The sequence below is a fragment of the Arachis hypogaea genome, chromosome 4 (genome assembly GCF_003086295.3).
Source record: "Arachis hypogaea cultivar Tifrunner chromosome 4, arahy.Tifrunner.gnm2.J5K5, whole genome shotgun sequence".
Taxonomy (NCBI): domain Eukaryota; kingdom Viridiplantae; phylum Streptophyta; class Magnoliopsida; order Fabales; family Fabaceae; genus Arachis; species Arachis hypogaea.
Window position 1 is genome coordinate 97,839,274 of NC_092039.1, and position 13,568 is coordinate 97,852,841.

The window sequence follows — 13,568 nt, forward strand, 5'->3', positions numbered from 1 at the left end:
AATGAGACTTGATTAGACTTAGTTTAAAAATCACTTGACTATCTAGTTTTGTTAAATTCTTATAGAAAAATATTAGAAGATTAATATTTTTATTAATGATTAACTAATATTTTAAATTAATATTTTATTTTATATTATTAATAAGATCTAAAGTTTGAAATTTAATATTTAAAATTTAGTATCGAGAAAAAATATAAAGTTTATTAGTCCTAACATTGGCCTTTTTATAATTAAAAAATATTAAATTTGTCGTTCTCCATAAATTCGTATCTAACCTCTTAAAAGAGAGACACAAATATTAGTCCTTTAGTATATCTATGAAAATTGACTTAGCCCTTCATATTTACGCATGATGATGTACCTTTTGCTGATCCACATTTTTGTGCCTACTTTCATAAAATGAGTTAACAAACACACGATAATGTTAAATAATTTAATCTCGATATCCTCTCAATGTAAAATAATTTTATATGTGATATAATATTGCATTAATAAAAAATTACATTTTATATTAACCACGTGAATAACCATCGAAAAAAATAGATGTAATTGGATGATTCTCTAAAATGTTTTACATTTTCAGGACATTAAATTAAACTCATACTAAATTACCTATATATTTTTCAAGCTTGAGATGGACTTAGCAAGCCTATAAGGTATCCCTTCACCTAGATCGATAATTTCTTCAACACCTAAAAGCATTGTACATTTTGGGAAGATATTTTTGTCCTTTCAATTACTCTACACAGGAGCCAATGGTACTAAATTGATTATTGCTAAAATAATAAGCGTTACATGACATGATAACCTACCACAAATAATGTACCACCTAATTGCATTAAATTACAATATGCTCTGGGTAGATTCATCTGGTTGAAGATCTGAATACCTAGGATAGGATAGGAACCTTTCCAAGAAAGGAATTAATACATTATTGAAGGTGCATTTTGCAATTTTCAATCTAGAGCGTTGGAGTTAATTTGGCATCTTGGCTGCTCGATTGGTTAATTCACTAATCCACTTAGTAAATATCGAGAGTTCAAATTCTGAGTTGAGAGAGAGAGAGAATAATTAGATGCTTAAGAAAATTCTGCCAACGGAGTAAGTCTCTAGCCACAACCTCTATAGATCCCTCTAATTAGATGCTTAAGAAGTCTGATTAGCACCAAATGTAATAAGCCTCGCGATTATGCAAGGCTGTAATTAATCTATCGTTAATTTGGCAACTATGGTTCTTTAATAGCAAATCCGTGATAGCTCCACAAGCATATACATAATTAAGTTATTTACTATCATTAGTTTTGATTACTGCAACAAAAAATTGTAACAAAATAGATGGTTTACGATCTACCAGACTACCACAACAACAATATTACAATCACAAATGAGTGAAATTACGAATGCAGAACACTATTTAGAATCATATACCATATAGGTCATAAATTAAGATATACTTCAACACTATGTACCCCTGTTTCCTAAATCATGATTTTAACTGGTTAAACAAAGTTGATGAAATCAAATATCTCTGAGCTTCCTCAAAGGTTAACCAAGTAACTTGTTTTCTCTAATAAGAACTTCAAAAATGATATATTTTTGTCAAAATTGATGAAGATCTATCCTTTACAACAAAGTATGTGTTATATTCAATGAGTAGGGCTACAAGCCAAATTGACCACAATGAACACTCTAGCTGTAAAATCCGTTAATGTAAAGATAATGGCATGAAGGAACAATAATATATGTAAGAATATCAATGTCTTCATATATATTATACAATTTTACTGGCTGTAAATAAATTATTGTCACTACAAATTATTCCAAAAAAGTTTGCAACAAAGGAGTCTTCATTCTTCTGTGCATCAGCTAACTAAGCTAAAAATAGTCACAAAATATTATAAAAATACACCCAAAAAAAAAAATTGCTCATGCCGAGAAGAAAGAAAACTCCAGCATCTGTCAGAGGTGTCCAAGCTAGATAGCTGGATTTGACAAACATTTTATTTACAGTTAGATTATTTTTTTGATGTATGAAAATACTTTGATATTTGTATGAATACAAATGTTCAAATCATGCCATTAGTTTTACACGAATAGGTGTTGCATTGTCCCCATGTTCTGCATATCTGCAAGTGGAAACTATATCTTCGAATGGTTGCAACTCTGCCAACAGAGTGACTAATTTGAATGGTCAATTGGTCATATCAATAATGAAAATATGAAACATTCTAATATAAATATTTTTAGTAGTTAGAGAAGATTTATATCATCAATTGAGACTTCTGTGGGAACCTTCAAATTGATTTGCTGGGCATTCCATCCAGCTTCTTTCAACTTTTGAATGAAATCATCAAACCTGTCTTCCAATTGCATCAGGCTATTAGCAAGTTGATCGCAGACACTAACTTCGCCATCCCAGTTCTCGCTTAGCCAGAACATTTGCCACACACTTCGCAATACTGAGATGCTCATTGCTCCAACCTGAAACATGACTGTAACTTCACCAAACGAGGATTGACTTCCAATTAATTCTCAGGGTATGTTTGGTTCGGGTTGAAATTTTTATGGATGAGCTCTGCATATAAATTATACACAGCAAACTGTTCCATGAAAATTTCTACACTATCAATAACAATTTAGAGCAAACCTTGAAAGAAACATAGAACTCCAAACCTTCTTCTTGCTGGTTCACTATAAGAATATGTTTCTCATTTGCATATAATTTTAGAAGTTCCTTCACCTGCCCCATTTTAAGAAGAATAAGAATTATATGACTGTCTTATAGTTTTTATTTGAACAAGAAAGAATATAACCCTGAATCTATTTTTCTTTTCTTCATAAAACTGTGATTTGTGACACTAACAACAATAGGGTAACAAATATAATCCTGAATCTATTTTTCCATGTTTTTGGCTGCTGTTCATGTTCGATGGGTTATTGAGCTGCTGTTTCCGCTTCAAGAGTTCTCAATAATTGTCTGCTGCCCCTCATTTCAATTTCAAGTTCATTCTTGTGTTGCTGAGGGGCTTTCCTCCCTTAGTTCCTGTCCAATAGTTTCAGTTTTTATGGAATTATGGGGAATCTTTCTCTCTTGCTCCTGAAGGAAAGCGTTTTGACTTGGTGCAGGAGGGAGAAAGAAAATTATATCGTTTTAAGATAAGAGAAAGCATAGAAGGTTTCTTTGAGTCCCTGTTTTTGAATAAGGATGTTGTTGATTGGCTGCTGTCCATTATTCGAGAAGAAGTTCTATCATCAAATCCCTCCTTTTATAAGTGTTTCAAAGATGGAAGAAATTCATTTTCTGGTTTTCGTGTTCAAAACAAGAGAGGAAGGTTTCTTAGAATAACTGAATTCTTTGGTAGAGGTAAAAGAAGCTCAATTATTATTCCTGAAGGTCTATCAAGAGAGGGATGGCATCAATTTGAACAAGCTCACATTGCCTTGGTCGATACGAAACCCTCTTAGGACATCCAAAAGAAACCTTCATATCACCCTTTTCCGTTCTCCAAGTTAGTTTTCCGGAAAACACCATTCTCAATGGTGGTTAAAAGAAGGGGTGGTAATGAGGATGTAGCTGAGTAGGAAGCCAAAGGAAAAACCAAAAAGCCTCGGAAATCCCTCTAAAATGGAAATTTCGTGTTAAAATTTCTCCCAACAATAATAGGAAGGTGTTTTGGGTTCGAGAAGATGAAAAGAAATGCAGGAACATCATAAGGGATGTTTTATGCCATCCTCAATGGAACCTAAACCTATGTCTTCTCCAGGTTAAGGTAACAAAAATGTTATATCCTTTCTAGACTGGAACAGTCTAATGGAAATGTTTTCTCTAGGTTGGGAACACGAAATGTGTCATCAGGAAATAAAACTATTCTTCCTTCCTCAAAAACCAACAATCAAGAAAGAAGGCCAACCAAGTGTGGGTGCAACAAAATATGGGCAGATGATCGTGTTCCTCCCAATTTCGGAAAACCCCTCTTCATCTGTCCAACAGCATGGAGTGTCAACCCCTAATATTGATCGTGTTCCTCCCAATTTCGGAGCTCCTTGTGCAGAAGATCAAAAAGGGAAGAAAATGGTAATAGCTAGTGAAGAGGTAGATGATGACAAGACTGTCTCTACAGATGTTTTCTCAAATATGGATTCCATGAATCTTTGGGAAGATGAAAATGGAAGATAAGGGACTGTTGATAGTCTCTCTCCAAGAAAAAAACTACAGTATAAGGAGGTTAAAGACAACTCCGAGGACAAGTTTTACAATGTCTCAGCTCTATTTTAGGAGAGTATCCCTTGTGTTTCTTCTGGCAAAATTGATGTTGGTCTTAATTCCATTAACACAGTTGACAGTTAGATTTTGGGTATGCACATTGCAGGGAGTGATAATATTCAACATGCCTCTTCAACACCTTCATCTTCTTTTATACCCTCTTCTTTACCTACTATACCCAATTCCTTAAATAATGATCCTTGTTTTTCAAAACCTTAATGAAATTCTTTCTTTTGTAAAAAATAAAATAAATTAACAGAAAAAACAGCAATAGTGATCTGATACCACAAAATGAGATCTTGTCACACCATCCATCTTTTCCAGGGGCAAGCCAAAAATAATCTTTGGCTTCATGAACTGTGACCAACATAATATATTTTCTTCCCTGTTGCAATCCACGCATCCTGAAATAAACCCATCTGACAAATTGAACATTTCTGTGAAGGAAAATAACACACACTAAAGCACTGAATTTGTCTGAATGTAACCTGGAACGATTGAGTGCAACACGTGTGATTTTACAAGTATGCGAGCACGCTTGAGGTTTATCTGTAAAAATAACAGAAGAATCATCAGAAATCACCTTATATGCATATAAATTTTCAGCTATTTGAGATAAAGCACTACATGCTTACAGTGTTAAACTGAAGGACTGAAAGAGATTCATAGCGTAGCCAAAGATGCAGAAGTCGCATACTCAACCATGTTAAAGAAATTACGGGATATGATTTTACAAGGCCAGGTGTATCCTGCAGTAAATAACCTGAAACGAATGTAACTTGCCAACTAATGGTATCTTGGTGTTGCTACAAAAACGAAAAATAAATAAATAAAAAGCCATCCTAAACATCTATGTACTTTACCAGTATTAATATGCCAAAAGCAAGGCCAACCAGCTGGGCAACCACTTCCCAAACCTCTTCCTGAGATATTTAAATAAACAATTATGAGGAAAACCCGACATTTTTCAGTTAGTCATAAAAATAGGTGCTACATAATAGGGGGTATAGAGAAGGTTGACAATGTGATTATAAACTATGAAACTGAGATCAGCCAACAACATTGCTTCAATATGGAGAGCAAAATGGGGAATTGTATTAATGGATATGATTATAAACAAGAATTAAGATAAGACTAGAGTTCATGAAAAGACATACCATTTAAGAAATTTTAAAACTATTATAATATATAATCATGGAACAAAGTACAATCAGAAACTAAGATCGTTACCATTATTAGAATGAGGGTATACCTTTGCTGCTACCTCCCCCAGATTTCCTGAGATCGCAAAGTGGTTTTGGATCACACGAAAGGAAGGATCCTTTAGTCCTCTTGCAACAGCCTGGTTCAATGCCAAACACTAAGAAACTATTGCTCATAAAGTATAGAGTTAGTGCTGCTATGATATTACTATCAATGAGGCAATTGTTTCCGAGTCTAAATTTGAAAATTTTTGAAATCTAAGCTTGTTTTGAATATACCCCAAACCAACACTCCTTGTTTTGAACTTGAAAGTTAATCTATTAGTCTTTTTATACTTTTACATTACAGATTGCTATGTTTGTCGAAAAGGGAGCAAGGAAGGATAAAAGGTTGCATTGCCATTTTTCACTCAGAATGTGATGAAGAAAGAGAAGGAAGTTAGAAAGATAATATAGGTCAGTCCAAGGAGTACAAAATGGCAGAGAATCAATACTCAAAAATTCAGTGACTTTATGCTTGTACATATAATTTATCCAAATAAAATAAATAAATAACGAAGCAAATTTCTATCAGCATGTCTATTATGTATTCCTTTCCTCCAAACAAACACAGAAAAGTTATCCATGTCATTATTCTTTCTAATCAACAACAAATAAGGGTGACAGATTTGTGCTATTTATTTTCTAATTTCCAATTTGTCATCCCCACTTCTCATATATCTCTTTTGAATAGGTTTGACCAATTTTGTATACAAATACCCTGTTGCATTTGGCAATTAAAGAGATTATCTTTCTTTTTTAATCCCAAAAATTTCGTGCATTCTTAGTTATTTTGGTCCAATTAGATAACATCAATTGGTATTGTGGCCTGGTTCTTGGTTCTTATTGCTCCACTCATTCTTATCACATTTATATGCAGTGATGTCTATAAAAAAACATAGCACTGAAATGTAATAAACTTGCATAGTGACGAACCTTTGTAAGATTTCCAAGAGAGGCCAAAGGAAGGAAATAGGCCGGATATAATTGGGTTGTCAGATCAAAAATGCTGCATGAGATTTCAGCAGTGAGGGTCTCTAAGCTAGGTTTCATTAGCATATGTCCACAAGAAAAAACAAGGAGTACTACTCAGACCTTCCGGCACTGCCAATGAAGTCTGCATACATTCTCCATTGCTTTGGATCATCATCAAACAGATTTCCAAATCTTCCACCTGAGAAAGGTGGCAACAGTCAGTTAGTTGAAAGTAACATGTCAGCATATAATTTGCTGCTTTCTTTAACTTCATTCATGATTGCCAGACCAATGAATAATCTCCCAACAGCTCCAATGCCATCCTTCGTGACCCATCTAAAGATGAAAGCATAACATGCTATCAACCACATAAAAGTAAAACTAGCAAATAAATGATTGCATAAAAGGAATATCTATATGCAAGAGAAGCTATGTTTGTATAAAAAGGTATAAGATCTAAAGTTTATGATTCACCTGATGGCAGCAGCAGAAGCAGCCGCCGTAGTTCCAGAGAAAGAGCCAATGCCAACAGCCTGCAAGTAAAGTAGAAAATTTGACTTGAAAGACAGAGTCTGCTTTGTTTATTTATTTATTTTTGTTTTTGAGACAAAAAGAAAGTTTGTTATGCAGAACATAAATTGCACGGCAATTTGCTGCACAACCACATAAAAACAGGAAGTAAATCTTCGTTGAACAAAATTTGAGGCATTAGTTATTAAAGGAGATGGCTTCCTTACGCCCATCAACATTTTTTAGAGAAAAAAAAAAGCAGCAAAGTAAATCAAAATGAATTTTAAAATTTGGTGTTAAGCCACTGGCATGCATTATGCATATCGAGGCATGAGCACTATTAGTCAGAATCAATAACGAAATGACACAAAGTAACCTAAAATATTAAACAAGTATTTATAATATAAAATCAGTGAGAAAAAAAAAATCAGCAGCTTAAGATTGACATGCCTTTAGGAGACTTGAAGTAACTAGGGTGTGACAGATCCATCCAGTCACATTGGTAGGGAACTGCAACAACATGTAGTTCAAGTAATCATCCGAAACAGATCCTGCACTATGACCAAGTTATGTAAACAAAAAGTTTCCCTCCAACTTCACTTAATCACTGGACTAAAATATCAACAAGCTTCTACTAAAGTTTATAACATCAGCTTTCTACCCTTATGCAAATATCTACTAGCCTATTAGACAAGTCTCAAATCATTAAAAATTTATACAACTACCGGTGCCATCAAGTTTTGAAGCACTCCGAATAAACTATAAAAGAATATAAGAATGAGATTATATAAGTGAACATGTCAAAATCACAATGCTTATCCTACTTCCCTAAAGCTTAATATCTTAAAAGTTGATATCAAAACCACTAACTTCAGCTGATATCGTGGTTTATAGGAAAATAAGAGCAACAATAGCTTATGATATACAAATAAGAAATGAAATTTTTGTTAAATGAATCACCAGGAAAGCCAGCTGGTAGAACAAAATCCTTGATTATCTGTGGAAGCCACGATATTCTTCCATCAAAAGAATTCAAATCTTGGAACCTGTTTGTTGTAGAGCTATCCTCCTCAACAAGGATAGTTTGCAACTGTGAATCATCACCTAACACATATCTGCTCATAATAAGTGGGAAAATAATCAAATATGTAAAATGTACTTACCATAAGCTGTGAAGTTTGTTCATAAATTAAAAATAGGAAGAAGCCAAAGAACAAAACTTTATAGTTTAAAAGTAAAGAGTAAAAACCTCTTAGCAGTACCATTGCTATATCTCTCAACCAATATCACTTTAGATAAGCCTTCACCTCTGAAAAAATTAAAAACCACAACAAAATGAGAGGGGCAGTAAATAAATAATTTAAGAAAAATGGTTTGTTTAATTCAAGTGAACCCTTCAAAGTTAAACAATTGATCATAATTTAAGTAAATCAATTTTGAAACCAAAAAATGAAAAAGGAACCGACCCTTCATTATTAGCATGATTTTCATATTTGAGACTTGAATGCTTGGAAGAGCATTGGATTTGAGGGAAGTGATGATTTCTGCTTCTCTTAACCCTCTTCAATGAAGTATTGTTGAAGGAAGAACGCGATGTAGGGAATGAAATTCGCAATGTGTGAGACATTGAGTGGGGGGAAAATAGAATATGGAAACTGTAAAAATAGTTTCTTTCGCTTCTTCTTCTTCTTCTTCTTCTTATTCCTTCCCTTTTTCTTTTTATTTTATTTTAGTTATTTATTTATTTATTTGGTAAATGATGCTACTGAAATAGAAAGAGTTACACCATCATCATCCTTAGCAGAAACCTAAGGGCATGGTGAACACTGAACAAGAAATATGAATATTTTTTGTTTTATCCAAATATAAATAAATATGATAAAAAGAAATAGGAAACATCAACTGGCCCATATTTTTTTCTGTTTACGTCGTTTCAGTTAGGAAGCCCAAAATGAAAAAAATAAAACAAATTACTGGTAAATTTATCTCAAATAAATATATACGTGACGCCTGACGTATGGCGAATTGGTGATACCGTGATAGGGTTTATTAATAATAGTATGCTAATAAATAATAATCATCTTAATAATCAAAATCAGTAAAAATTTAAATACAGTGTTTATTTTTAGAAAGTATTTATATATAACTTCTTTGTAAGAAATTAAGAAAATAATTAACAGGATTCATTATTTTTCATATAAAACAAAATTTAATGATTTTATATTTTATATGTTATGATTAAAAGTAACATCTTAATATAAATTTAATATTTAATATAATAAAACATTTACTCCATACTCATTAATTTTAAAAATAAGAAAGATTTATAATTTTTTATGTATTGATATGCTTGTATTTATTTATTCATTTAAAATATATTGTATAAATAGAAATATTATTTATTTTTTTATATAGTATTATATCTATGTCTATTAAAGTTCATTGATTTTTTTTGTCATATTATTTGATTTTTATTTAATAAAAGAATAAAGTGATAGTTACATCACTAATTAGTCTTAAAAATATATATATCAATTAAATCTTTTAAAATAATAAATAATAGACATATTATTTTTTTATTAATTTATTATGTAAAATTTAATGACAGTATTTATGTATACCGTTAATTACAATGACGTATCTATTATCACAAAAATAATTTTTAAAGTAAAATTTTAAATATTTTTTTAAAATTCGTAGTAAATAGAAAACCATTAATGTTTTGACGAGAGTTATGTGAAAATTTAAAAGATAACAAATATTTCATAATCTAAAACAAGATATTTTCCATGTTTATATGTCAGCAACAATAGAATACATTCATACAAATAATAAAATACATAGATAATTTTATTTTGTTGAAACTAACGACGTAAAAGACATAATTAATATCTTTTTAAAAAATTAATTAATTTAAAGTGAAAATTTTTCAAAACCTAATTATCACTCTATTCTTAATAAAATTTAGTAGTTCATAAAAATTATATATATTTATATTTATTCAAACTATATAAAATTATGAATTTAGTTAACATGTATCTTAAAGACATATAATAAATTTATTATTAATAAAAAATTTTAAATATTTTTATTTAATAAATATAAAATAAAAACATTAAAAATTAAATTTTTTAAATCTTTAATAAAATACATTTTAACTTTATAATCATAACATATGTCTTAAAAATACAAAATAGATAAATTCAAAATTTATTTAAACTCATTTTAAACCTAGTAACACTCCCTTTGCAGGAGGAATACATCCTCTCAATTGTTAAAAAAAATTTGAGATTATAAAATGTGATCTCTAATTCTTCATTGTTCTCATTCATATTTATTCTTAGTTCCAGTTATAAAATTAATGGTAAGAGATCATACTTTACTCCCTTAATTGTTAAAAAAATTGAGAGGATTCATTCTCCCTTACAGAAACAGGGCTGAGTTTTTTCTATATTATAAACGTATGTGTGATATCCAATGATATTTGAGTGGTATTGTAATTTATTCTACTATGCCCTACTTCAATTTTTTGAAAGGAACAAAACGTCATCAACGTTTTGTGGGTGGATGAGTTGTTTTAATTAAAAAAAGCAAAATGGCATCGACAGATTGCATAATTTTTTTTAATTTAGCATGGACAAAACGTCAACGACGTATTGTATACGAAATATTTTTTAATTTTACTATGTGCAAAACGTCAGCGAAGTATTGTATATTTATTTTTTTTAATTGACAGAAAGGAAAAACGTCAGTGACGCTTTACTTGAAGACATGTTTTTAAATTATTTTTTGGTCAAAACGTCGTTCACGTATTGCAAAAAAAGTAAAAACGTGAATGATGTTTTGTGAAAATGTCAATGACGTTTTGTGCTAAGAGGAATAAAAAATAAAAAATTAACTATAAAAGAAGTTTTGGATTGTGCTAAAACGCAAAATTGGATTATGAGAGTAAAGTTCTACATAGAAATGGAGTAATAAGAGTTTTGTTCTATAAAATGTTATCAATCTGAGAGAGTGAAAAAAGTTTGTGAGTAAGTGTGATGAGTGTATAAAATGGAGGGTTATATTAGTTTAATAAATATAAAATAAATACATTAAAAATTTAATTTTTTATATCTTTAATAAAAAAAATTTTAACTTTATAATCATAACATATGTCTTAAAAATACAAAATAGATATATCCAAAATTTATTTAAACTCGTTTAAAACCCGGTAACACTCCCTTGGTAGGAGAAATAGATCGTCTCAAATGTTAAAAAAAAAAATTGAGATTGTAAAATGTGATCTCTAATTCTTCATTGTTCTCTCTCATATTTATTCTTAGTTCCACTTATAAAATTAATGGTAAGAGATCATACTTTATTCCCTTAATTGTTTAAAAAATTGAGAGGATTCATTCTCCCTTGCAGAAACAGGGCTGAGTTTTTTCTATATTATAAACGTATGTGTGATATCCAATGATATTTGAGTGGTATTGTAATTTATTCTGCTATGGCTCTGCTTCAATTTTTTGAAAGGAACAAAACGTCATCAACGTTTTGTGGGTGGGTGAGTTTTTTTTAATTAAAAAAGTAAAATGGCGTCGACAGATTGCATAATTTTTTTTAATTTAGCATGGACAAAATGTCAGCGACGTATTGCATAAGAAATACTTTTTTTAATTTTACTATGTGCAAAACGTCAGCGACGTATTGTATATTTATTTTTTTTAATTGACAGAAAGGGAAAACGTCAGTGACGTTTTGCTTGAAGACATGTTTTTAAATTATTTTTCGGTCAAAACATCGTTCACGTATTGCAAAAAAAGTAAAAACGTGAATGATATTTTGTGAAAATGTCAGCGACGTTTTGTGCTAGGAGGAATAAAAAAAATTAATTATAAAAGAAGTTTTGGATTGTGCTAAAACGCAAAATTGGAGTATGAGAGTAAAGTTCTACATAAAAATAGAGTAATAAGAGTTTTGTTCTACAAAATATTCTCAATATGAGAGAGTGAAAAAAGTTTGTGAGTGAGTGTGAAGAGTGTATAAAATGGAGGGTTATATTAGTTTAATAAATACAAAATAAATACATTAAAAATTTAATTTTTCATATCTTTAATAAAAAAAATTTTAACTTTATAATAATAACATATGTCTTAAAAATACAAAATAGATAAATCCAAAATTTATTTAAACTCATTTTAAACCTGGTAACACTCCCTTGGCAAGAGGAATAGATCCTCTCAATTATTAAAAAAAATTGAAATTGTAAATAATGTGATCTCTAATTCTTCATTGTTCTCTCTCATATTTATTCTTAGTTCCACTTATAAAATTAATGGTAAGAGATCATACTTTACTCCCTTAATTGTTAAAAAAATTGAGAGGATTCATTCTCCCTTGCAGAAATAGGGCTGAGTTTTTTCTATATAATAAACGTATGTGTGTTATCCAATGATATTTGAGTGGTATTGTAATTTATTCTACTATGCCCTACTTCAATTTTTTGAAAGGAACAAAACGTCATCAACGTTTTGTGGGTGGATGAGTTGTTTTAATTAAAAAAAGCAAAATGGCATCGACAGATTGCATAATTTTTTTTAATTTAGCATGGACAAAACGTCAACGACGTATTGTATACGAAATATTTTTTAATTTTACTATGTGCAAAACGTCAGCGAAGTATTGTATATTTATTTTTTTTAATTGACAGAAAGGAAAAACGTCAGTGACGCTTTACTTGAAGACATGTTTTTAAATTATTTTTTGGTCAAAACGTCGTTCACGTATTGCAAAAAAAGTAAAAACGTGAATGATGTTTTGTGAAAATGTCAATGACGTTTTGTGCTAAGAGGAATAAAAAATAAAAAATTAACTATAAAAGAAGTTTTGGATTGTGCTAAAACGCAAAATTGGATTATGAGAGTAAAGTTCTACATAGAAATGGAGTAATAAGAGTTTTGTTCTATAAAATGTTATCAATCTGAGAGAGTGAAAAAAGTTTGTGAGTAAGTGTGATGAGTGTATAAAATGGAGGGTTATATTAGTTTAATAAATATAAAATAAATACATTAAAAATTTAATTTTTTATATCTTTAATAAAAAAATTTTAACTTTATAATCATAACATATGTCTTAAAAATACAAAATAGATATATCCAAAATTTATTTAAACTCGTTTAAAACCCGGTAACACTCCCTTGGTAGGAGAAATAGATCGTCTCAAATGTTAAAAAAAAAATTGAGATTGTAAAATGTGATCTCTAATTCTTCATTGTTCTCTCTCATATTTATTCTTAGTTCCACTTATAAAATTAATGGTAAGAGATCATACTTTATTCCCTTAATTGTTTAAAAAATTGAGAGGATTCATTCTCCCTTGCAGAAACAGGGCTGAGTTTTTTCTATATTATAAACGTATGTGTGATATCCAATGATATTTGAGTGGTATTGTAATTTATTCTGCTATGGCTCTGCTTCAATTTTTTGAAAGGAACAAAACGTCATCAACGTTTTGTGGGTGGGTGAGTTTTTTTTAATTAAAAAAGTAAAATGGCGTCGACAGATTGCATAATTTTTTTTAATTTAGCATGGAC

At 30.2% G+C, this 13,568-nt stretch overlaps 1 protein-coding gene across 3 annotated transcripts; it reads right to left on the minus strand.

The window, feature by feature from the left end:
• Positions 1–1,725: 1,725 nt before the first annotated feature.
• On the minus strand, positions 1,726–8,840 carry LOC112797017 (protein root UVB sensitive 5). Of its 3 annotated transcripts, none has more exons than XM_025839745.3 (15): positions 8,457–8,840; positions 8,240–8,299; positions 7,951–8,105; positions 7,441–7,541; positions 6,955–7,013; positions 6,770–6,816; positions 6,601–6,679; positions 6,442–6,514; positions 5,517–5,606; positions 5,128–5,187; positions 4,900–5,013; positions 4,753–4,813; positions 4,550–4,668; positions 2,674–2,740; positions 1,726–2,481 (listed from the first exon to the last, which is right to left on the minus strand). In XM_025839745.3, exons 1-15 carry the CDS (start codon positions 8,615–8,617, stop codon positions 2,402–2,404), a joined length of 1,326 nt encoding a protein of 441 aa, XP_025695530.1. In that variant the 5' UTR covers positions 8,618–8,840; the 3' UTR covers positions 1,726–2,401. The 3 variants fall into 3 exon arrangements, with proteins under 3 accessions (XP_025695530.1, XP_025695529.1, XP_072091830.1); XM_025839744.3 differs by having other exon boundaries at positions 2,648–2,740; XM_072235729.1 differs by lacking the exon at positions 2,674–2,740.
• Between the last annotated feature and the right edge of the window lie 4,728 nt (positions 8,841–13,568).

Bases quoted from the DNA above. Each gene is read 5' to 3' on its own strand.
- LOC112797017 (XM_025839744.3), bottom strand. From the start codon at position 8,617: ATGTCTCACACATTGCGAATTTCATTCCCTACATCGCGTTCTTCCTTC. The intron at 5,607-6,441 runs GTTCGTCACTAT...GCATTGAACCAG, and splicing joins CTCTTGGAAATCTTACAAAG to GCTGTTGCAAGAGGACTAAA. The intron at 2,482-2,647 runs GTTTGCTCTAAA...GTCATGTTTCAG, and splicing joins AGTTCTATGTTTCTTTCAAG to GTTGGAGCAATGAGCATCTC.